This window comes from Rousettus aegyptiacus, unplaced genomic scaffold (assembly GCF_014176215.1).
Source record: "Rousettus aegyptiacus isolate mRouAeg1 unplaced genomic scaffold, mRouAeg1.p scaffold_m13_p_2, whole genome shotgun sequence".
Lineage (NCBI taxonomy): Eukaryota > Metazoa > Chordata > Mammalia > Chiroptera > Pteropodidae > Rousettus > Rousettus aegyptiacus.
The window spans coordinates 137,321,480-137,348,077 of record NW_023416295.1 but is presented as its reverse complement, the minus strand read 5'-3'; the positions used below and the strand labels follow the sequence as shown (position 1 = coordinate 137,348,077).

Here is a 26,598-nt window from a genome sequence, read left to right as displayed (position 1 = left end):
TGACTAATTATAACAAATCTATTTATGTTAGTATATTTGAGATGTGCCTGAGGATCTTTTATTCATTTATTTCATTCAGAGAATGACTGATCTAATGAGAAGGCGGATTTTTTAAGTTAAATGTATTTCTAGAATCAGTTGCTATTTCGATCTTGAAAAAATAACAATTATAGAGTTACAGGGTCTGTTTTTTATCAATTTAAATCCTTGACAAATATGTGTTCCTGAAATCATATAACTATGACTGAAAAAATGCACATATATTCTGTGAATCTTAAAGCGCAGGCATCATAGTATTCCTAAGTGATCAATAGAATTCTAGTGATCACAGAATTGAAATTCCTTTTCTCCCCTTGCAGCGGCCTTCTAGCCTAATTCACATTGTTTATTCACAGGATGAAAGATATGTTTTCAAGCATTCACCGCAGATGCGGGTGATTGATATGAAAAAAAAAGACACTCTGGCTTTGAGGGTGTTGCTAGGAAACACAGTTTGAAGATGAAATCTCCTACAGGGCTGTCTTCCATCCCATAACAAAAAAGTATAGTGGTTGCATGTTCTGTTTTAAAAAGTAGAGAAAAAAAAGCTTTATCCAGAAGAAATTTGTCATAGGTTCACTGTAAGAGCTTCATTTTTGAAATAGTTTTGGTTTATTTTTGTTGCACTGAAAATTCCAGGTATTGTTTTTTATTTATCTAAGGATAACATTCTAAGCATGTGATATTTTATAAAAACAATCACTTTTAAAAGAAATACACATAAGCACAAAAATTAAGTCATCTTAATTTTCGTTTAGTAATAATTTTCTCACTGTTTAAGTAATACATCCTTCATCAATGGAAAATTTGGATATATAGAAAATATTAAGAAGGTAAAGACATAACATCACTACACAGAAATATATTTTGGTATTATTCCTTCATATTTTATTTCTTCTAAATATTTAGTGCATGTTAGCTAGGGGTTTTTTAAGTGTTGTTTTATTTGTGTTTGCTATGTTAGTACATTCCTTGCCTTTTAGCATATAATTAGTTTAATTTCTTTATAGTTATTGTAATTTCTTATATAATGATGTATTTTTAAATATTTTTTTTACTTCTCATATTTTCTCCTTTTTCTCCTTTATTGTCTTCTATTTGATTGAGTCTTTTTTATGCCTTGTATTTTTGAGCTCGTACTCTATAATATTTATTCCTGCTTTTTCATATCATATTATAGTATAAGCTTCTTCTGATTCTGATTCCGATTATTATGAAGCATTTATGAGCAAAATTTTAAAGCCACCCTTATATTTAATCATATTTCTCTAATCATAGAAATGGAAATAACTCAAATTATTTTATTAGAATAGATTCCCTATGGTGAATCACTACATTGAAATATCTGAACTCTTTTAAAGCCCTTAATATGTATTACTAAATTGTTTTTTCAAAAGATTGTCTTAGTTACTACTTCTTGTAGCAATATAGGAAAATTCAATCATTATATCCATACTGACACTGAGTAATATTAATTTTAACACTGTGAAATTTGATTAAATAAAATGGCAGTTTTTTATTTGGTATTTTCGATTTATTTATTAGTTACTCATATTTATTCTTTCATGTAAGTATGTAATTATGTCTTTTATCTCTTTATCTGCTGTGATCTTAATGTTTTCACATCTGTTGCTGTGAGCTACCTGTAGCTATGTCTGTTATCTTTTTGACTTTTAACTTTGTTCATAAATTTTAGTATAAATTGTTTTTATGTTTCCTTCTATTTAGAGATTGGTATATTTATTTCAATTTTCTATTAGTTTTTTTAAAAGTAGGTTTGATTTTTATATTTCAACCTTTAATTTATCTAAGTTTATGTTGAAATATGAAGTGAGATTAGAATATTTATTGACTTTTCCAATAAGCTATTCAGTTGCCTCAGTGTACTTTATTAAAACATATTTCATATCTTTATTTATCTGTTAGCACTTTTAGAAATGGAGACTGTAAGCACTAGAAGCCAGAGTTCAAATCTCAGTTCCACTACTTACTAGCACCATCTTGGACAAATTCCCTCATCTATGTGCCTTAGTTGTGTTGCCTCTAAAATGAACCAAAGAAAGAGCTTATTTCACAGGGCTATTGTGAGAGGTAAGGTACATAATATAGTCTAAGGTGCTTGGCATATTGTCAACACCCAGGAAATGTTACCTATTATTTAATCCGTTTATTCTTAGAAGACCAATATACATTATTTATGGAATTTTATATTACAGTTTTCTATTTGCTGGGATTTTTCTCACTTTATTAGTCTTGGGAAACAATTTGACACAGAATTTAAGCACATGACTCTTGAGCTGGACTGCCTGTGTGTGAATTCCAGCATCCAAATTAACTCTGTGACCGTGTGTAAATTATATCTTTGCATTTTTTTTCTGTCCGTAAAATTCAGATATTTATAGTGTTTACCTCAGAGATTTACTGTGAGTATTAAATATATTTAAAGCTGTTAGAATTAAGTGTGATGGTAGCATTAACAATTATTTGTTTCAAAATGTTCTAAATGTCCTTGTCATCCTTTTTTATTCTCTAAAATTGAGACTTATTCTGTCTCAATCAGGGAGATCCCATTTGTTTTTTGATTAAAAGTACATTATTTTGGGAAAAAAATAATATCGAGTCATCTTATCAGGGGAAATAGTATATTCATGTAATTTTTCAATGCTTGTTTTAGATCTATTAATAAATATTTATAGTTTTTATTCTTTACACTATTAAGACTATTACTCTGTAATTACTTGTTTATTAATTAATTATCAATATCGTAAATTGGGCTTTGTTTTTTCTTGTTTCAAAGTAGTTATTATTAGTACACAAGAAAACTATTGTTAGGTTTATAATTATCTTCTACTTAACCACTTTGCTGAACACTCTTAATTCTAGTAACTCATTTAAATTTATTTTCTTTGCTATTCTGGTATGTAATATACTGTGTAAAAATATTAATTTTGCTTCCCTTTTCTAGTTGTTTAAAATTGGATTTTTACTTCACTTTGAACTGTATTTGCCTAAGCTGCCATAATACTAAATTCATTGAACAAATATTCAATGAATATTTTCTGTGTTTCAGATACTATAGAAAGTGCTTGAGATAAATCAACAGATAGCACAACCATGGGTCTGTCTTCCAAGAACTTTAAATCTAATCCCATGATTTTAATATGGTTATCAATTAATCAAATGCTATGTGTGAATTTACATTATTTAGAGGAGATCTTACATAGCTTTCACTAGATAATCAAAAGAGTTTATGACCATAAAATGTTAGAAACCATTAATCCTAATTCATAACAGTTAGTGTAGCTTTATTGATATCCTAACTAATTTTACTTGGTGATGATTTAATGTTTTTATTCTCTATTATAGGCACTTTTTAAATGTTGAAGCAGTTATGATAATGCTATCTAGTTTCTTTATATGTATATATGAAATACCAAATTTTAGCAAAGAAATCACCTCTCCAAAATACTTGTTTTCTTAACCTCTGAAATTGTCTTTAAATACGTTTTCTAATAAAGTGTCCCTATATTCAGTTGAGAGTGGCCTTGCATTTGAAAAATAAGCAAGATCATTATAATAAGGTATTAAGGAGTTAGTCAAACAACTGCTCCAAGATTTTAGATAAAAGAGAAGATCTCTTAGGAAGAGATTGTCAGAGGAGATAGACTTTTTGTAAAGATAAACTTTGATATAGTTTGAAATATAGGAGAGAATTTTTTCCTCATCCATATACTAAGATTAATAATAATTCCATCATTGTTTCATATGATTACTTATGTTAATATTTAAGCTTCTAGAATGAGTGTAGCTTGCAAGCTGAGAGATAATGGAGTACAAATATGTAAAGCTACAAAATTTTTAATTGATTTTTTAAATTTTTATTACCAAATATAATACCTAACACGTAAAATACTCAATTGATATTTGTTGCATGATGATATATCACTGATAAATTTTGAGACAGACATTATAAGAGTTAAATTTTCTGAAGATCAAATGGAATTTTATATTATTCACTCAGCTTCAAATATTTGGATATGTGTTCATTAAGGTAATGAATGTAGAGGCAAAGGTTCCTCTTGGTGGTAAAGATCAAAGGTAGATGTATTGAGTGCTCTAATGCTTGTGCCTAAGTAGACTCTAAGCTTCTGAAATTTGAGAATTTGCCTCTACTACTTTTACCAACTGGAGCTTGTGTGGGGCCTTTCACAAAGTAAGCACTCAATAAGTATTTACTGAATCATAAGACCTGAGGTTGATAAAAGAAATAATTCCTTACATTAAGACAGAATAAAGTTATGAGCATAAGTTGTAGAATCTTTCTTTTATGTTTCAGTTTTTAAATGATCCATATCTTTGTTCTGTAATTTTATATAAATGGAGAGATATAGAGGTGTATCTACTCTTGCCTCGTTAGAAATTTAATTAATATTTAGTACAATTGTGAATAAAAAGTGATAAAACTCTCTGTACAGCCCAAGACTATGTTATTTCCTTAAATCTGGAACCTTGATGCTGTGAGGACATTGGGATGCAGGAGGGGGATGTTTCCTAATGTCTGTTCTGGTAATGAAGCATTGAAAAGGAGACTGAAGAACAGAGCATTCATCAACCAAAGCACTTAGGATTAAATATTGTAATGATATTTTCTTACAGAACAGATCAGCAATGGAAACTCGTGCACTACCTGTGGAAGAAACTACAAGTTCAACACATGGCATTTATGGTCCCATAATTTGACTACACTTTTCTCTCCACTTATTTTTCTCAATTGCTGCCATGAATGTATGCCCAGGCCATATTAAACTCTTCAGGGTTTTATGAATTGATCTTTACTTTCCTACTTTATACTTTCACTACTGCCACTTCCTCCTGTGTTATATGGGTCTATTTGTAAAATATTGACCAGTGATTTGCTTTTAGCAATTGCTCATTAAAGTTATTCAACAGATGTTAACTGAGTATCTTCACTGTGTAAGGTATAATGTTAACCAATACAAGAAAGAATGAGACAATCTGCTGTTAAGGAGCTAGTAATATAGAAAGTTTCTCACCAGGTATATTTGTTTTGATTTACCAATATTTATGCTGCTGCTACAAAATGTCTCAACTTGATAGATACTTCAGAAATATGTATGAAATAATAAATGAATAATAACAAATTATCACTCACCTATACCTTTCTATAGTTATTTTATTTGGTATTCTTCAAAGAAAATGAAGTACATTTTTTTTGTCTTTGAACAGTATGCAATAAAAACCTGTGTCAGATTAAATTGCGCAGTGATACCCTGTTATATGTGTTTCAAAAAATAGATAATTTGTTGAATTGTTCTAATTGAATGGAACTGAAGTGCATTTTAAAAATAATTTTCTTTTCTCTTTCTAGGGATAAGGGCCTAAATTATTTAAGTAGGAATCACTTATTAGTTTAAGTACTGATACAACAGCTTATAGTCATTGTATTGATGCTAGAAGTCATCAGTACAATAACTTGGCCTTCTCTGCTATTTAGAAAATATAATTTCTATCAGGAGGAATGTACCTTCTGTATGACACTTCTTTTAATTTGAACAGCAGCTAACAGAAATTACAGATCATCAGCCTCCTTCTCCTCTCCCGGGTAGAACTCTTGTCAGGAGACAGTATGGAATTCTATACACCTTTAGATTGGCAAGGTAGAATAAATACCTGCTGTTTTACATGAAAGACATACAGATACTGTGCGGGGAGGAGCAGCTGCTAACATCCTGGCCCATTAGAGAGAATGGCTTTGAGTGGAGCCTCAGAAAGCAAATTGCCATAGCAGTGATCCCCTTTTATTAGACATGGCCACCTCCACAGAGGAATAAAGCCATGCAAAGGAGAGATTACAGCTCAGGAAGTCTTTAAAACTCCTAGTGTAAATTGAGTGAGAGTTTCAATATGGTACTGTTTCTTCCCAGGTCTTGTCCTTTTGTGTGTGTGTGTAGGAGAGTAAAAGATTAAAAAGTTTGAAAGTTCTGTCTTGCTGGCATGGAATTTTTTTCTGTTAAGAAGTTTGAAAGTTCTGTATTGCTGGCATGGGATTTTTTTTCTGCTGTCAAAGATTTATTTAATCCTACTTTGGATTTTTAGATATGATTCACAGGGAAGATATCACAGAGCACATTTCTTTGTAGTAGTCCAGCTGTCTTAGATCATTTTGAACTGCAGTTGGGCAACAAGAGAAGTTAAAAAGCACATTCAGTCATGTCATTCATTATAGTCCAACAAGAAAGTCTCATTTAAAAGTAGGAAACTTTCCAGGTTCTATTTAAAGCAATATATCATTGTGATATGGTAAAGTAAATCAGATGTAGACATAGACAATATTTAATTCTTGCTGAGACAAAATGCCACAACAAAGTATAGTACTGACATAATTTTAAGAGGTAGATTATTAAATGTATATTTTCTGATTTCAGAGTGCATTGGCTAAAGATGTGGTCTATTTAATTAAGAACATATTTGCATGCACTCTGTGAGTGGTGAAAATATTCTAACGTTTACTCACTACAGTGTTTCTTGAACTTTAAAATGTCTACAAATTACTTGAGAACCTTGATCAAAATGCAGATACTTGTGTTATTTTCCCAGAGACTAATTATTCTTTTGAGTTGCTCAGAAATCTATCCTATTAACAAAACAACCAAATACTGTTAATGTAGGTGGCCCTTAGACCACATGTTGGGAAACTGACTTAGCATTTTAAAAAATATGTTGTGTAATAATTGAGTATACAAAATATATTTTTATGATCTATAACAAAATCATATTTTAAGTATCCTTTTTAAACAATAAAAAATATAGCATTTAAATTTGTCTGAGATAGAAGGACTCAAACCCTGGCTCTGTTAGTAGCTGTATATTTTTGGGCAATCCATATGATTCCCATAACTCAGTTTATTTCTAAGTCTCAGAGATTTGACAGGATTAGATGACATTATATATAGATTAGTAATCTATAAAATTTTTAGCACATTTGCATTGCTTCTTTACTATCCCCATGTATCTGAGGTTACCTTGTTATCCTCAATCTTCCCATTAATCACCTAGTTCCATTCATTTTCTTTCATGTTGATCCTTTATGTAAATCATTGACAACAGAGATATTGCTTCACTCTCCATTACTCTTCCCCAACTCCTACTAAAACTCACCTGCAATGTTTTACTTTTCATTTAATCATCCTCTGATATTTTGAGGAGAAATCTTTGCCAAATCTAGCACTAGATTCTGGTGATTTGAAGTAGTATAAAATATGACTTTACTTTTGAATAATAACCTTATTGTTATTAATACACTGATGTGAAAGAGGTTGAGTAGAATCCTATAAATATATGTTTGGTTTTAAATATTACATGATAAAACAGCCCCTTTCTTGTTCATTGACTGAATCAGTAACTCTTGGAATTGCAATAATTGAGAAATTATATTGCCTGATTTGCTCATTATTGCTATTTCCATTCTCCATTAGCATCTTAGTTTTGTAATTTCAAGCAAAATAATTGTGTATGACTGGCACCTTGTCAGTTTCATGGGGGGGGCAGGGTGGGAATAGTTTGGAATCAGCAGATCCTTTCTATACTTCCTCAAATTTCCAGAGATACCTAACTACACTCCTAAATTGTGGGACAAAATATATGTAGGACTTTCTATTTATTTTACCATCTGAGAGTGGTGGTTTCCTGAAACTATCCCAATGAATAAACATGACTGTGTCAATTATAGTCTTGTGTGACATCATGGGCTTAAGTTAACCTGTGAAAAATGTGTGTTATAAATATTACAAATGGGGTTCCATTATTTTTAAGTTCCTCTGAGTGCATTACATCATTTTAAAAATAGATGAGTAATTAATTTAATCATAAATCCAATTATCTAAAATGTGAGCAGTCAGTTGTTCTGCAAAATACAGGCTGTGCTGTCAGCAGTCAATTAATAGTCACATCTTCAAAAGCCTTCAGATTTTTTTTTCCCCAAGCAGCCTACAAGTCATTATATTTCACAGTCTGGTGATGTTACATTTATTGAAATGGTTTGAAACTCTTTTTTATATACACTTTACACATAATCAAGTGGCAGGCTATATCAAGGACTAAAGTAGCTGCATTTGAAGACCATTACATTCTACCTGCTAGTTGGGCAGTATATGATTCTATTCTGAAAGAGAAGGATACTGTTTATAATCATTTTCAGAAAATGGGTATTTTCCTTGGGTGTGTACTGCTATTCTTTGGTTTAGAATAATACATTCTTCAGGAATTTTTACTAAGTATATTTGATCATATTAGTAAGCTGCTCAAACATTGTTAATAACTTTGCAGAAAAATTGTTAAACCGAGACAATAATAATTTGATGATAGTGTTTAAACAAGTCAGTGTGAATCTTGGGAATAAGACTAAAGTATGCATTTATTCAGCTAGAGGGAAATGTATTACCAATGTTTAAAGTACATTTAATAATCTGAAAATTAATTAGAAAGATATAATGTTGATATAGAAGTGCTTAATGGGTAGTATATATGGTACCCCCTTCCTAAAGAATCAGCATTTTTAAAATTAAAAACTAATTTTATTTTGGAAAATTCCATTTATTCCACCTAAATATTTTGATTTCTATTCTGCACATATATTAAAGGACTTTCATACACATACACACATGTATCGATACACATGCATGATTTAGTCCTCACATTAATCACCTGAAGAAGGAACCTTGATTTCCATTGCACAAACTAGGTGACTGACACCTCAGGAAGATTAAGAGACTTGTGCAGCAGAGACAGACTTTCAGAGTGAGTCTGGGAATAAAATGTCTCCTGATTTTAGAATGCAGAGTAGGAGACATTGGTGTCTTTTCACTTAAACTAATATGTGCTCAATTCCCACAAGCTCCACTATTTTCTGGAAATAGAATTCTATAACAAATGTTCTTCAGAACTAGAGCAGAATGATGAGTATCATAAGTAAAATTTTAGGTTAAATTTTCTTTTTAACTTGATTTTTCATGAACTATGTTGAGGATAGACCAGGATGGATTTCTGATGTCCTCCAAAATATTTTACTTCCTTTCTAAAATAGAGATTGACTGCTTGCTAATATATATGTGTATGCGTGTGTATATATGTATGCATATATATTTGCTAATATATATGCATATATATGCATATTTTATCAATATTTCTAGGATTTTGTTTTCTGTCAATGTAAATGTGTAACCATCAGTTTAACGAAATACTAGTTTTGTTGATCTTGCTACAACGCCCATTTATTATATAGCAGTACAAAATACTTTGTGAATAATTGTTAGTAGATAAATACTTGCTAATAAATTGTTGAAGATTTTAGAATAATTTATCTGGGCTATCCTATGACAGAACAAAAAAGAAGAGCTGGATGTCTGTCCAGCAGAAAAATGCATATCTAGATATGAACCCTAGCATTGTCTAAAGTAAAGAGAGAGAGGTCGGGAAAAGGACAAGCATGGGAAGAAGGAGAAGAAAAGAAGGAAATGTGTCACACTATATTGCCATATCATATTTTGTTGTTTTAATGAACGAGTAAGAGATTTAGCAAAGGATCCTGAAGAAACAAAGTTGAATTCTCTTGGGAATTAATGTAGTGTCCATACACATTAGGAACATACCAATTACTAGACACATAGAGCTGTGCTAAATTGGGAATACGGCATCTGCAGCACCTGGTGTTAGGCTGGAGATGAGAGAATGAGAAGCCACAGAGCTCCGAAAGCCAGCAAGTTGAGGTAGCTGGCCAACATAGCGCAGGCTTTGGGACAAGAATACATCCTTGGGTCCAGTTTCTGGTCATTCTGTTATTTTAGTTTTTGAGAAGAAAAATGTCTGCTCCTGTGACTGGCACATCATTGTCAGCATTATTTGTTTTATTCCTCTGCTTCTTCATTTACCCTAACACTGGAGAGCGAGCTGTGAATTAACTGCATTGCATGTTCTCAAGAAAGAAATGAGAAGAGCACTTTCTTCTGCATTAGCAGGAATGAGCTTAGCCTCGCTCCTTTTCTTCCCTATTGCAGAGGGGATGTAATCAGGGAGTCACAAATGATGGGATAACTAGTGACAGAATAGAACAAATCACTAGCAGAAAACGAATGTGTACAAGATGTGAAAGATGTTTTTATACTCGAACAGCAAGAAATCCATTAAATGACATAGATTACATGCTGCCAGGGTGATGACTCACTGTTCTATTGAAATAGGCAATATTTTAGGGTGAAGGAAAAGATAGCATGGTATGACACAGAGAGGCTCAAAATAATGAAAAATTTTACTTAGTAGAGTGAACGTATTCAAATTGAAACACAGAAACTTCAAACAACATCAACAAAGTACATTTTAAATAATACTTTAAAGTATTGCTACTCAGAACATCCTTTTCTAGAATATATTTGTAAGCAGCAATAATCTCTAACAAACACCAAAGCCCCAAGAAGAGACATTTCTTATTACCTATTGTTACCATTCTATTCTTATTTTAAGGAATTAAAGTTAAATTTCAGGTTGTTAATGGCAACTGCTTGGAAATACAGTTACGGAATGGTCCATTCATTCCTTTATTTATTAAATAACTATACTTTCAATGACTTCTATGTGCCAGGCATTAGAGATGCAATGATGAATAAGAGATATGTCCCTGAGATGATGGGCCTAGAACCTAGTAAAATAAGTTAATACTTATGAAATACTTTCATAGTAAACATTTCACAGGTACAATTTTATGCAACCCTTACAATAGTCTTAGGAAATAGGCATTCTGCCATATTCTGTACATGAGGAAAATTAGAGTCAGAGGTTGAGTAACTTGCCTAAAGTTGCACACTAAAGGATGATTGAGCAAAAGTTCAGGCAAGATCTGGCTGACTTCTTCTGATCTTTTTTGACTGTGTCTTGCCACTTGTTTCCATATACTGTTATTTGAGAAGAAAAAATTAAATAACATCCTTGACCTAGGAAATTCTTTGTATTTTAGTTTTAATTTCCTGAAATCTCTTTCTCTGTATGTACTCAGCTAATTTTCCTTTAGACCTGCCCTCCTTCTTTCCTAGACAACCCATAAAGTTAAGGAGATAAAAAGGCCAAAATCTCACTCACATGACTATTCAAAATTAAAAATCCGAAGGATACGTTCAGAGTAATTATTCTTCATTTTTACCTGATTCTTTTTCTCTCTGGTCAGTGCTGTTTTCTCTACACTCAACAGCAAAACTGTAGCAGCATCCTTGCTCATAAAGGTGAATGTATTTATCATTTAGAGTTATTATTTAGCATTAACAAATTATGTTTATTAATTGGTAAATTAAAACTTTAAAATCTAATAATTACTGCTACATTAAACTTCATATGCTTCATAATCTGCAAAATGTTTGCAAATATCTTATGTAAGTTAATCTTTACAAAAATAATTATTTGATTAATGCAGTAGTTTTGGCATAGTTGATATGTTTACTTTTTCTCCTCATTAGAGGAACTCAGTCTAATTAGTGTACATAACTCAGTGAGAGGAATTAGGAATCAACAGGCCAAAAAAATGCTCAAATATATATATTTTTGAAAGAAATTTTAGATTATATAGTGTGTACAGATTTCAATAATTTTTATTTAGGTCTCTATTTAGATACTAATGAAACTATATATCATCAAAATAAAGAGCTGAAATCCTTCCATAGATTATTTAACTGATTTCCTGGCCTCCCTGAGAATTTTTCTTTGTTCTTTTATTTACCTATTTATTTTTCTTAGTCCCTTTTAATAAAAGAGAGAAAATTAAATTAAACTGAAAAAGCCCAGAGTTAAGGTAATCTATACAGATGTATAGTTCTTACATTCTCACATTTGTCCAAGAGGAAGAAACTGGTCATAAATTAATTCTGGCATTTAAAAATTATCCAATGAAAATTTTCCCTTTGCAAAAATATTTAAAATATATCCTGTTGCTAATTTGACCCATTTCTACTGTTTTCTCTAAAAATTCAATTTAACTTATTTTGAAATAAATGATTTTCGCTGCAGAATAACCTGCATGTTGTACCACTAAACATTTTTACCAGTCTCTGCAAATGCTAGAATTATGGAAAATCAAGGGGTAGGGGTATCGAGGGTAGTCAATATGGTTTTAAAATTCATCAAAATTAAAAAAATAAGTATGATCCCAAATTTTTCTTTAATGGGTCATCACAATGCAAGCAATCGGTGTCATTTTATTTTTGCTTTATAGATAATGTTTAAATATATATTGAACATTGCATAGCATTACGTTATTTTCCTTTCAGAATTGCTTTCAGCCACTTAATTTATATTTTATATCCAACTCTATGTCATGAAATTTTCCTAGACTATTATGTATTCTTTGAAAACATGAATTATTGGTCTTTCAAATTGACACTCCTGTTGTGTCTCAATTAAAGAGGTCTCTTCATAAGACTCTTGGACATATTGCTCTAAATGTGTCCCAGTAAGAAGCAGTTGGGTTCTGAAGCCACCAAATTACTTGAATCTAATAGTGCAATACCTCCATCATAATGCTCTGCCTACCACAGTCAAACCCATTCCCACCATGATGTATTTCACCATGCTTTTAATTAAAATGATTAACACCTTTTTAAGTTTAATAGTATACAGATCTGAACAGCTATGTTACTGCACTGACTTGTGCACACATGTATGTTCCCATGTATAGTGAACTTATTAAGGGTCTTTCTTTTTCATTCATTTATTTATATACTATGTCTTTCTTTTTCATTCATTTATTTATATACTTGTTCACAGAAGGGGATTTACCACAAAAATGATGAAGCTTAAGTTGTAGGGCTCCTCACCTACATGCGGTTATCCCAAGGCCCTGGGTGAAACCTCACCAATGTAATCATGTGATCATAAGTTTTTGTAAAAGCAAGATATTCTAATTACTGCTACATAGTTTTGTAGCTTTGTTTGTATTAGTAGTTTTATCTTGTCCTTAAAGATGGCTCTCCAACTTTTAATGATTTGGCCTCACAAATCCTAGATTCTTCCTTGCTAACGTATAGGGAGCAATTATTTACTCTTTGTTCAGTGAATAAATGAAGGAAGTAAAGGAGAACAACTACGTTATTAATCAGTATATTTTAACATTTAAAAATTAACATTCCTGACAAAAATCTTCCACAAGCCTGTATAATGTCTGAGTTTACAAATCTCTTATCCGAACATATATTTAATTGAATGTTTCTACCAACCCTCAAATAAATTTAATTTGTAATTAAAATGATTGATATTGATATGTTTACAATTGTACTAATTGTAGAAAATATATTATTATACTCGACTGTTAAAGAATTAGGAACTAAAATATACCAATTGACTTGCTCATGGTCATACAGTGTCAGTACTAGGCAGCTGAAGTCCTGACATCAAATCAACTGTTTTTATTATAATATGGGATTTACAAATGTATTTAAACGAACAAAAAAGTATTCTAAAAATGAGGAATATGACATAAAATAAAATTAATAGTGCTGTTGACCCCAAATGATGAACTGTTTTTTCTTTTTTTCCCCCATTCCTTCTTCTCTTTTTATTTTTTTCTTAATGCAGGTGTTTAACTGCCAAAAAGCTAACACTTTTTTTTGAAAATTAAACCTAACCTCTACTGAACACAAGACAAAAATGTGGCTTCTAGTTAGTCACCTTGTGATAATATCTTTTACAACTTGTCTATCAGGTAAGAAATTTTCTTTGCATATTTTCCATAAATTATGTCAAATAATTAATATTTGTGTTCACTTCATTAAATCTGGTATAGAATTTTAGAATTAATATTTTCTTTTAACACTTGGGTCAGACAAAAAACTGATATACATTAAGGTTGACCCTCTTTAATTACTTTTAATTAAAATTTCACAAAATTTAGTCAATCTTATGTAGTGGTATGCTGGTAAATGTTTAAAATCAGAATCTCTGGGAGGGAAAAAAAGAAATCCCTGTTGTATAGCATTTGTCAATTCCTAGAGAGTTAATGTTTCTGTTATACGGCCAGTTTTAACTTTAAGTCATTTAATGTGGTTCAGAAAAGATATTGAACAGCTCACCATTATAAAATATTTTCACTAAATAGATACAATAGACTTAACCTCATTAACATAAATAAAAATAAAATGTAGTAAAATAATGAGAAAGTATTTGGTTTTAAGCTTTGTTACCTTTGTTCTTTTTTATTTGTAAGTTAATATAATTTAATTTTTATTACTGGCTTGTCGATCTTATAAAAAACAATTTTAAAATAATCTATAATATATGCAGGGACATTAAGAATAACAAAGCAGTTCTAAGAATGCTATTGTTTTAGGATAAACAAATATATTTCTGTCTTTCAAAGACAAATATGAAGTGTTCAGAAATATTTTCTATTAAGAGAGGTACATCATATTTTTATTTAAAGCAACGTATTTTCTAACAGTCAACTTTTCTAATACGTCATCTCAATTACCTTAACTCAGTACTTGTTGAGTTGCTATCAACTCAAAATTTGGATGTATCAATATCAGTCTGTCATTTATCAATCCCCATTGATTGCTCTAATGATGAACTTGATAGATATCCTATTGTATTTCTTATTTATTATTAAGGAAATAAAAAATGCTATTTTATTTTGGAGAGTAGTTTTTATTATGATGACTTAAGAATCCAAAAAAAAAAAAATAGTTTCCTCAGTACTTAAAAATTTCAATGACATTGACATAACACTAAAATTATACACACACTATAATTGTATGTATATATATATACATATATATTTTACAAATATAATAAAGAAAATTTTATGACAGGATTATTGTGGTTGTCTTATTTTTTATGAATAGACTAAAACAAACATCTTATATACTGATTCTGTTGACCATAAAATTTTATTGCTACAATTATAAAATGTAAAGACAGGCAATAAATATCCACAAAGATGTGATGATACTTTAATCTTAATAGAAAAGGGCTAGTAATCTCATTTTGTTAACTAATATAACAAGTATCAGTATTTGAGTAATATTTTAAACCATAACTTGAAGAGCAGCTTTGGGATTAAAATTGAATTTTTCTTTTCTTTTGTTTTTAGAGTTTACGTGGCACAGAAGATATGGTCACGGTGGTAAGTTGATTTGATGAAAGGGCAAATTTTTAGAATAGCTTTCCTCAAATGAACCATTTTTATCTCTACTTTAAGCTACTAACTCTATAACCTTCAAGGCAAATGGTTAATGTTAGATCACTTGGAAATTTTATAAAATGGTTTATCTATCCTAAACCAACATGTTTGACCGCCAAAATGAATGAATGTATACACCACAAATACTCTAATAGAGGTTTGTAGCAGATAGAAAATATTCAGTGTGGCCTGTATTTTTTCTGCATGCTTTATAACAATCCTATGCTACTAAGTTTCTCAACAATCTTTTAAATACTATAAAAACATAACTAATTTTAAAAGCCTGCTTTCCTGCAAGAGAGAGAACTAAAGGTAATGAACTTAGACTCTTCAAATTCAGTTTATTTAGGAGTCCAAACATGTTGCAAAATTTGTATATCATGATTGGCTATAATTAGCAATCCCATGAGTTTAGACTCTACTTCAACCACTAATCAATTCTTGCCAGAAATAGAAGCAGAATGGTATAGTGGGAAAAAAAAAAAGAGCCTAGAGTAAGACCAACCTGGATTTGCATACTCAACCTGGTATTCACTAGCTATGTGACCTTGTGCAAATTATTCAAAGTCTATGAACCTCAACTTTCTAATATCTAAAAATCACAGGATTCTCGGGAAGACTTAAGACTAAAAAAAAAAAGAGTGTGACAATAGCACAGTGACTGGCAGTGACTACATAATAGAGGTTCTATGAGTATAGTAAAACTGGTAACTTATAAAAGCCACTGCCTAGTGGAATACTTGGGAAGAATCACTGAGCAACCAGTGCTAAACCCGGCATGATAAAGCAAAGATATTCATGACAAAATGGGGCAGGAGAACTTCTACTTGTAGGTGGCTATAGGGATTAAGAGAAAGGAAAATCTAACCCTGAATTCCACCAAAGCTATTTTTGTTTCCACCTTACGAATTAGGAATCACTATATGTATGGTATATAGAGATCAGTTAGATGTGTTACTCAACTTCGAAAACATTACCATATAGGAGGAAATAAGAAAAGTAACTAAGTAACAAATTTATAAGAAAAATGGAATACTTACTTTCTAAGAATTACTTTGAGAAATTAAGGAATATTTAATGGTGGCAGCAGTAGTAAGGGAACTTTGAACTATTTCAAATGTTAGAAATGGAATAATTCTTAGAGGAATTAGCACAAATAAAAGTATAGAGGTGAGAAAACCTGGTCTGTGTTAGTCATTATTTTAAAAACCATTTGCTCTGTAGGAAGTTAGTGAAAATTACATTAAAAAGAACTTGATTGTTAAATTCAGGAAAGACTAGTTCATTAAAGTTTAACTGTTATTAATTTTAGATAGTAAGTATTTATACTATTTATATAATAGGTACAATACATGTATTAGTTTCTTAGGATTACTATAATTATAGTAATGCACCACAAACTGGGTGGCTTAGAACAACAGATAATTGTCTCACAGCTCTGGAGTCTAGAAGTCCAAAACCAAGGTGTTATCAGGGACACACTCCCTCTGAAGCCTACAATGGAAAGCTCCTTCCTTGCCTCTTCTAGCTTCTGGTACCCCCACCCCAGTCATTCCTTGGCTCGTGGCAGCACACACAGGCAGACATGAGGTAGGTGTGGGGAGATACCCAGACAGTTACACAAAACGGTGTCTAGAGGCTTCAAGTGTGGACCATAGGTCAAGGAAGTGGGATTGCTATCAAGAAATGTGATAGGCCCTTCTTGGGCAGGTCAAGCCATTGCTGGAGGCCGCCAGCAGAGATCGAACAGCACCTAAAAGAGGGGGGTGAAGCCTAAGGAAAAAAAGAAGACAGAGAAGTGCTTCAGGAGGGCATACAGTCAATGCTGCAGCCTTGAGTTTATTTAGCATCTCCTTTATATATCTTTTTGAACACAATAGCAGAGCATAGAGTACAATACCATAGGAATGCTGGCATTTACATAAGTTCCTATACATCCTTCCCTCAGGGTCAGGAACGTTTAACTCCACACCCTACTTCCTAGAACCATTGTTTAAGCAGTCTCAGCAGCTGCTTCATGGCTATCAGCTATGTGACTTCTTCAGTGCCTCATAATGGCTCCCATCATGTCTCAAAACGGCTCCAGACAAGCCATGAAAAAAAAATTTAGTCAACTTAAACTTTCTGCCTACCTGACTCTAGTTTTTTGTTCAAATAATTGATTGCTGCACGTTTTTGAGATCAACTCCTTCACACTTTAGTTATGGTAAATTGCTACAGTTTACCTATTACCCATAATCCTTAAGGATTAGGGCACCAGAGTATTCAAAGCCCAAAGCCCTAAATGTCCTTGTTCTTTTACTGGTGGGGAAAAGTTGACAGTGAAGACAAGAAGCTGTACTGTTCTGAAGAAGTTTGTTTGAGACAATTTAAATATTGTCTCATTTAGAAAGTTTATTGTATCTCAAGAGAGCTTGTAAAATTCCCCACCACATAAACTCTTAATATTGTAAATATTGTAAAAATTCCAATGTTAGACTGTTCAAATTTTATCATTGCTTTTTTCTAGAAGATTTTTCCTGTGACTCTTCTTATAATAAATACACTTATATAAAATTATGTTAGATAGCTAACAGATTGAGATGACATATTATAGAATGAGAGATAAAATTTGTTTCAAGATCGATAAAAAATAAATAAAAACAGCTCAAGCACAAATCATAATTATACTTTCAATTTCCAGAAATAACATAGAATAGCAAGATAACAGTGGACCATCTCTACATAGTGAGAGATGAAATAATCTCATTTTAGAGCCTACAACTAACATTATAATTGTGAAACTAAGAAGGGTGCTAAAAAAAGCAGCAGCTTTTGCATGTTATTCATATGTGTAAATTGGACAGCAAATACTTATATATAATTTTTTCTTTCTTAATTTTTTATCAAACTTGAGAAATTAACTTACTTCTACACTGTAACCATGATGTAGAAAAGTAAATTAGTATTAAGAGCAGATCAAAAGAAAGAGTGATTTTAGGTATTGTCTTCAATTACCTTAAGAAGTCATCTATAATTTTATTCTTTTTAGAAGAATCTATCCACTGAGAAAATAGGCATATATTTAAACAATAATCTTATTTTTTAAAAAAACATAATACTTTTTAAAAAAAATTTCCTATGCCCCTTAACCTCATAATACTTCTATAGCATCATAATTTGTTCTAATTTTTCCATTGCTCAAGGAAGAAGCAGTAGATGATTTAATTTTTTGTTGGGGGAGAGTATAATGCTTGAATTAATGGATCTTTTGCTGAGCCTTGTGTTATATTCTCCCTGAAAGTTCTTTTTCCTTTGTTTGAGCACACTAGTTGAGCTAACAGAGTGATGATCTCAGGATACTGTTCAGGGGATTTTGCAGTTTTCATTAAAAGGGTTACACTGAGCATGCCAATGCAATTCAAAAGCTTGTTTCGTGTAGTTCACATTTCAAAGGTCCAAACAGGTTCTCAAAATAAAATGTATAGAGTAATTGCTAAACTATCTAATAGAATACATTATTTTTTCCAGGCTTGAAATTTTCAGAAAATCAAGGGGAGTATATTTATAAAATAATACTTAGCAGAAACACTAATGTGATATGAAGCGTGTCCTGTTCTGCTTTTTGATCTAGAAAATGGGCAAAGAGAAATATCTTAAATGTAATATTTTCTTAATGTAAAAAATAAATCCAACATTCTGTTGGAAATTAGCTTCATATTTTTATCACCTAAATATTTCATTGTCTGTTCCTATAAATAGCAGATGGAAATGGAGTATTAGAAAATATATATATATATAATTTGTGAAAAGCATTTATCTTTGAGTGAAAAATAATATTAATTGCTGACTATAAACCAGGAAAACACTACTGTCTTATACACATCATCTCAAAATAACTATCACAATAATATAATGAGGAAGATTTTATTATTTTCTCCATTTAATGGAAAATGATATTGAGGTTTGGAGAGATTAAATAATTTTTCCAAAGGTACCGCTAAATACTACTAAGGCAAGGTTTAAATGACATAATGATATTGCTTGTTAAGAGAAGCTGGAACAACACTTACATCCTGAAGGCCATTGTTAGAGAAGACAAAATGTACGTATGACATTTGCCTTAAACTCTGTCTCAAAAATGAATTGGAGACATGAACCATAGCTTTGATCTGGCAGGTATGTAACAATGATGCTATGTAAGAATACTCCTTTTTCTAGCCATACACATCAGTATTAATGCATTTGGGGCATATGACTCCTAGCTATGTTCTATAAATGCTGACATGTTGATGAGATGAAGTGATTCTCTTCCCCTCATACTGCTGTGAGGTATCACTCTTCCTATCCAAAAAGGATACACTTGTCAGGAACAACTGCTTCCCAGTGTGAATTTTTTTTTTTCTGATAGATTTTAACCAGATGGCCAGTTCCCATATTCATGTAATTAGTTTATTGATTATTCTAGATGTTGTTAAGTATCAGTGCTATTTAAATGTTTAGAAAAAATAAACAAGAATTGACCCAGGAAAAGGACTAACTTCCCCCTAAGCCTTTAGAAATTCATTCATTATGTTTTTCAAAAATTGTTAAGCACCTATTTTGTTCCAGATTGATAGACAGCTAGCTAAGAGAGTGGTGTACAGATGTAGCCTGTCCCCATGCATTTACAATCTAGTGAATTAGAAATTACATCAAGAATCACAGCATGTGTGTTAGTACCATAAACTAATAGGAGAGTTATTAGAACATAAATGAGGACCGACTGAAGCTAAGAAGGGTGAGAGGTGGTTTCCTGAAGGAATTAACTCTATGGCTGTCATAAAGGATGTACAAAGGATGTATAAAGAATGTACAAATTTTGATAGGAGGAGAAACATGGTGGTTCCAGAAGGAGGAAAAGCATGTGCAAAGGCTCAGAGGCATGAAAGCATGTCTTGTTTGAGGAGATCTAAGTAGTTAAGCATGGCACAGAGTGCTTTTGGAGAAATGATAAAAGATGGACAGGAAAGCATTTTGAAAGAAGAACCTAATGTTTTCCTCTGGGTTATAGAGGCAAATATCTTTGGTTTTAATGAAAATGGAGATTTTGTGTATCAGACTTTCTTTTTCAAAAACCTGTTTTAACATTTCCATTATAAAATAGCACAATATAAAATAATTTTATTTTTCTTATAGTTTCTGAGGAAGATAAAGGATTTGGACCAATTTTTGAAGAGCAACCAATTAATACCATTTATCCAGAGGAATCACCAGAAGGAAAAGTTTCACTAAACTGTAGGGCACGAGCCAGCCCTTTCCCAGTTTACAAGTAATGTACCTCACCTCTCTTTTCAGAATGGAATGTTAAATTAAAGATTGAAGCTCAGCATCTATGACCCTATGCTAATAGAGAAGCTGTAAGATAAGGCTTTCTACGAAGTCCAGGGACATTAACAATAATATTGGCATGCAAGTTATTTTTTAAAAGCTGTTTAATGCCTAAACAGATAATTTAAAAAAAATGCAAATAATTCACTTACTGTTTCCTGCAGAGATAATGCCAGTGCCATTTGACATTATTCATTTAAAAAAATCTAATAAAGATCATGCTATTAAACATGCAAAAGGTTATATGAAAATTATGCACATTTGAGAATAAAATATTCTTTTATGTGTTAGCTTAGATAATTCACAGCTACCAATGATGGATAATATTTCTATATTTAAAGAGCTTGCATAGATAATTCTAGAAATACTATTTTTTCGATAGTCTCAAATCTATATTCCAGACAATACAAATTTCTTAAATGTCTTTCCTTACTGGACACTCTATGCAAACATCTCCTTCTGTTTTTCTGGGGAACCTATTTATACTATCAAAAATAGCTTCATAAAAAGCAATAATGGGTTTTTCAGCTTTAGACAGTTCAGAAAAGTATACTAATAGTTTCTAGTCTAATGAAAAGAATAAGATTCAAAATTAACCAAATGCCAATAATTTGAATCCCACCTGTGAAATGGTTCCACGAAAACAAAGCAAGTGATTGATGGGAAAATTGGGTCTCTAGCGCTTTACTGTCACTTGAACTTAATTGAACGTTGTCATTCATTAAGGTTAATTTTAATAGTAGATTTTTTCCTGGATAGAAAAATAACTTTCTGTCATTATCAAAGAAAATACCCCTTCCCCTCATTTAATTCTAATTGAACTCATTTTCTCTTGCCTCTGGCTAAAATTTAAAAAATTATTCTTAAAATAAAATATGAGTTTAGATACAAAATAGCTATCTCTTTGAAATTATTTTTATTGTTTCAATTTCATGCATGGGAGTGCAATATAAGTAAGATATTTTATAAATTATAACTAACACATTGCTTCTTAACTTATTAGATGGGCTTGACTTATTTCTACCCTTAAGCCATACATAATGGGAGTTTATGTACATAGTCATGGACTTAGATAGTACAATTAATAGGGACTGTAGAGGAGATTTAATCCAAGCACATAATTTTATAGAAGAGAAAGCTGAATCCTGAATAAGTAAATTGACTTCCTCCAGAGCTAGTAAATCACAGATCAGGATTGGAATACAGGTATTATGACTTACAAAGAAACATAGTTTTTTTTTCAGTATGTCTCTATCTAGATAGGTTGATAGCACCTCAAAAGCTATTTCAGTGCTGGTACTCTGTGACATTCAGTTCTTGACATTCATTCATGGAACCTTATCAAATCAGCCTCTGTGCTGGAATGAAGGAGACAAAACAGGAGAGCTTATTACAGATAGTGTTCTGGAAACGTGCGCTTCTCTTTGTCATACCCCACTAACTACTACCCCACAGGGATAATAAGAAGCAAAGCTTTGCATAACTAGAATTTTATGCACATTAATTAGTAAGCTCCTATTTCCCCCTTCCTACAGTCTCATTTAGTGTTTTTACCAAAATTTAAAAAATAAAAATAAGAAGCAAAGGTTTGTTTGGCAAATCCATCAGCAGCTCCCTCCCACAGGCTGCACTAGCACTGAAGTCCCAAGGGCAAGTGTGGCCTGACTTTCCACATATTAATGTAAAGAGCTGGAGGGGAGAAGTAGATGCTTAATTTTGTTATGAAGGCTGTCTGTTTTTGACAGCAAAATAAGAAAAAAAAATTAGCTTATGATACAGTTTGCTGATGGAAACTCATGAAGTTTTAAAAATTTATTTAACATTTAGGGTAAGCCATACTAACCTTGGTAATTATGCAATTTGTCATTCACATGGTAGTTTTATATTTATGTCATGTTCTGTGATAATCTGTTATTCATAGCAATATCCTGAAAGGTACAACAGAGAACTTTACTTCCCTCTTTATTACCCTTAAAGCTTTCATTTTCTTGCCTTATCCCCCCAAATAACAAGAACTCCAGTAAAAATTGCATTTAAAGGTGTGAGAGGTATCACAACAGTGGAAGATGTTCTTGAAAATAAAATAGACCAGAGAACTTACCCATACACAACAAAACTTAATCATTGTATGACATCAAACGCAGTCAGGTCCACTGGGAGGAAGTTAGGCAATAAGTACAAATTTTGAGTCAACATTATGAGTGAGGGGCCATAGCAATTAGAATTTCCCAACAAAGAAACCTATTATATTGGTAAGTGCTAAGCAATCTGACATTGGATGGTTCAAGCAGGGACAATATTACCATAAGTGGGATGGGGAGTTGAGGAGCAGGAGGATTTCATTGAATTTGAATTTGTTAGGTTGTCAAAATACAAAGTATAGTTTTTTTGTGTGTTTGCATTTAAATTACCTCCTATATTGCAAACGTTAAAACTAAAAAGTATTACAGTAATTTGATTTATTAAGAGAAATTCTAAAGACATTAGGCCTTTTGGCATGATTCTGAACCTAATCAGAAATGTGCCAAATAATAAGCAATGCAACCACAACCCATTATTTGCCCATGGTTCTTATCTTACAACATTGTAGAAGACATAGAACCTTAAGAATAAACGCTGTTACAGAATGTTTATAAAACTATGCAGGTGGTCAGCTTAATTGAAAACTATTTTCAATATGGATTCTTTTCATAATCTCACCAAGAAAGTTGTATTCCTGTTTCTAGTTAGTTTATTATAACACAATCCCCACAAGAATTCCTGCAATATTATATTCGTGTCATGGAAACCAAGACCCAATTACTTTATCATTTTCAAAATGTGTGATTGACCTCTAGTGGTCAGAATATGACATTTACTTGAGTAAACCATGATGTCAATTACTTTGTTTTATTGAAAAATTACTTCAATATTAAAAGCAAATATTGATACAACATTTTATATTTTATTTATGTTAACATAATGTTTTTAATATTTTATACATTGTTTCTCTGTATGCATGAATCTAATGCATGGGTGTTCAGATGGGCATCATTTATAATCAATGTATATCTGCTAAGAAACCAATTTATGTAGAAAACTCAATAAAATATTTGTCCTTTGGGATGCTTCATTAAGAAAGAAGAAATATTTTATGCACTTGAACATTTACCTTTCTGTACCTGAGCTAAATTATAAATCATGAGCCCAAAGATACGGAATTATAGAGAGTGAAGAAATACCACACTGAGTCATCTATTTAATCATCTGAATTCACAAAGAGTTGTCCCCATATTATTTTAGAATGCTGTTAGCCCAGTATACTATTTTCAGGCTTTGTGACCTTTGATATGACATTTCTTTCTTTTTCTGATAGATGGAGAATGAATAATGGGGATATTGATCTGACCAGTGATCGGTACAGTATGGTAGGAGGAAACCTTGTTATCAACAACCCTGACAAACAGAAGGATGCTGGAGTATACTACTGTTTAGCATCGAATAACTATGGGATAGTCAGAAGCACTGAAGCAACCTTGAGCTTTGGATGTAAGTAATTGTAACTAAAAAAAATACAAGTTTATTTATTTAGATGGTGTAGAACTTGGACATCATCATAAGAGTTCAGCAAGAAGAAAAATCAAGAAGAAGAGAAAGTATTCATAGATGAGTTAGTATTTAATTTCTCTTCTTGGGAATAAATTAAATTCAATAAATTAGATCATTTATTTTAAAGTTTAAATTAAATATAGATTTCTCCTATAATGAAAAATATATTGGGCACCTCGATAAACTGAAAGTCAGAGGTTGATCTGAAATAAAATTGTGCATTGGGAAAGGAGTTGGACTGATTGTTCTCCAATATGTGATTTTATGTCAGCATTTAAATCTTTTGCAGAATGAATTGTAGGATGAAAATGATGTTTTAAGAGGACCCACATGGTAGTAATTACCAGGAAGCAGAGATAGGGTCAGGTAAAACAGTCAGATTAAATTGGGTGTGTTGACAGTGGGTTTATAAATAAGAAACAATCCTTGAAGAAATAATCAACAGATTACATTGCACTGAAAGAAACAAGACTAACTAAATATAAGTATTTTTTAAAGAAAAGCCTAGTCAAAGGCCAGAAACATTCTTCTCTCACTAAAAAGGGGATGGGAGCAAGAAAACCAATTTCAAGGATAGGAAGAAGCATTTAAATGGTTGTTTCATATGCAGAGATTATGGGAACATTAAATTATCCATATTGAAATGTCAACCAAGTATTTGAGGAGAGGGATGACATTCAAGTGAGTCATCGGGACTAGAAATGTAGATTTGAAGGGTTCTCTGGGGAAAAAAAGTAACAATTTGGATGATGATTTTTCAGGGATGTAAATATACTGAGAGAAGTAAAAATTAGATTTTATGATTTGAATACTGATGACAGATAAGGAATAGGAAATGATGCAGAACTGAAACTTAATGAGTACTAGTGAAACAAATGAGGAATCAAATAGTTAAGTAAAATAAGTCCCAAATAGATGAAAAGGAATAAAGGAAATGAGAACTGAGAAAAACCCGGAATTTGAAAAGGACCAAGAGATTGGTGACTTTTATATTCCTCTCCCAGGGTCCTGCCTTTTATCCTTGTTCCTTCCCCACATTGAGATCCTCCCCCAGGAAGGGAAATGTATCTTTCAAATGAGTCTATTTCTCTGTTATTCCTCTTTATTCACTTTCTTTGGTAGATCCCTGATTTGTCTGTGCCCCTTGTACTTCCAGATATCCTTACTGAGATTCACCCTAAATGTGAAGCAAAAGTTTAGAATATCTATAATCTTCAGGGTTGTCAGTATCTGTAGGCTTAAGTTCCCCCACAGAACTCTCCTGTAGTGTATGTAAGTCCAGCATGTAAAAATGGGGAATCGACTTTGATAGGCTTCACCAAACCAACTGAGAAGTATCGTATCCAAAAGTGAATTAGTAGCTTATAGGTAAACTTTATTGAATGGCTGTCTTTCTATTGACCAGAGAATGAATGTTTTCCTTCTTGCTTTCATAATTAGATCTCGATCCATTCCCACCTGAGGAACGTCCTGAGGTCAGAGTGAAAGAAGGAAAAGGAATGGTGCTTCTCTGTGATCCTCCATACCATTTTCCAGGTAACTTTAGTTTCTCTGTGAATATGAGCATCTATAGAATAAAATGGGCAAGTTTTTATGGTATGTTTATAATTATATTAAACTCTATTTGCATAACCTTGTGATGTATCACTCACTAGTGGTTTTAGATGCTTTCTTCTTGGCTCTTTAATCACTTGGCCCTAATTCCAAAGACCTATGATCATTTCAGTTTATCAACTGTAGCTATGTTAGATTATGTACCCATTAAAGTTCCCATTACACTGAAGAAAATATGATAGATTTTCTACAAATTATTCTTGAAATAGAATGGTACCGAGGAGTGATATATAATCAATCATTTTATTAACAATTTAACATCTATAATGTACTGTGAGCTGTAATTAAACACAAGGGATAAAGACATAATAAATATTAATTTCTTCAGGAGCACCAGTCTGCAAGAATAATCATTCCATTTGAAAAGGGGCTAAATTACATGTCATCTGTTATAAGACTCGACCTTTAAATACATATTTTCAGTAATTTGGTATGGCTAAAATAAAAGCTGTTCAAGCGCTAATTAAAAGACGAACAGTTCATATACTTTCACTAATTTTCCCTTGTTTTATTTATCACAAAACTATTGAAGTAACATATAGATACCACTTTTCACACTGAAAAACTGTTTTGTATTCTTATAGTTCTAATGTTATGTCATAAATTTAACTTTAAATATCTCTGTAGAGAATTAATCGTAACAGGCTATTATAAATCATTTTGTATGGAATATATTAGTCTGGTATATACATTCTATTATAATTACATATAAATTCTAATTACACATCAAATATTGCTAATTATCTTTCTAACAACTAAAAGAAAGAATATTAATT

At 31.6% G+C, this 26,598-nt stretch overlaps 1 protein-coding gene across 3 annotated transcripts in view; it reads left to right on the top strand.

The window, feature by feature from the left end:
* Positions 1 to 26,598, top strand: part of CNTN1 (contactin 1) — a 272,015-nt gene that overhangs the window by 127,260 nt on the left and 118,157 nt on the right. For all 3 annotated transcript variants that reach the window (XM_016151683.2, XM_016151684.2, XM_036236741.1), the window contains 5 exons: positions 13,669 to 13,795; positions 15,182 to 15,214; positions 20,429 to 20,561; positions 23,976 to 24,148; positions 25,649 to 25,744. In XM_016151683.2, the coding sequence (XP_016007169.1) occupies positions 13,741 to 13,795; positions 15,182 to 15,214; positions 20,429 to 20,561; positions 23,976 to 24,148; positions 25,649 to 25,744 (490 nt within the window). In that variant the 5' untranslated portion in view covers positions 13,669 to 13,740. The remainder of the gene's footprint in view (positions 1 to 13,668; positions 13,796 to 15,181; positions 15,215 to 20,428; positions 20,562 to 23,975; positions 24,149 to 25,648; positions 25,745 to 26,598) is intronic.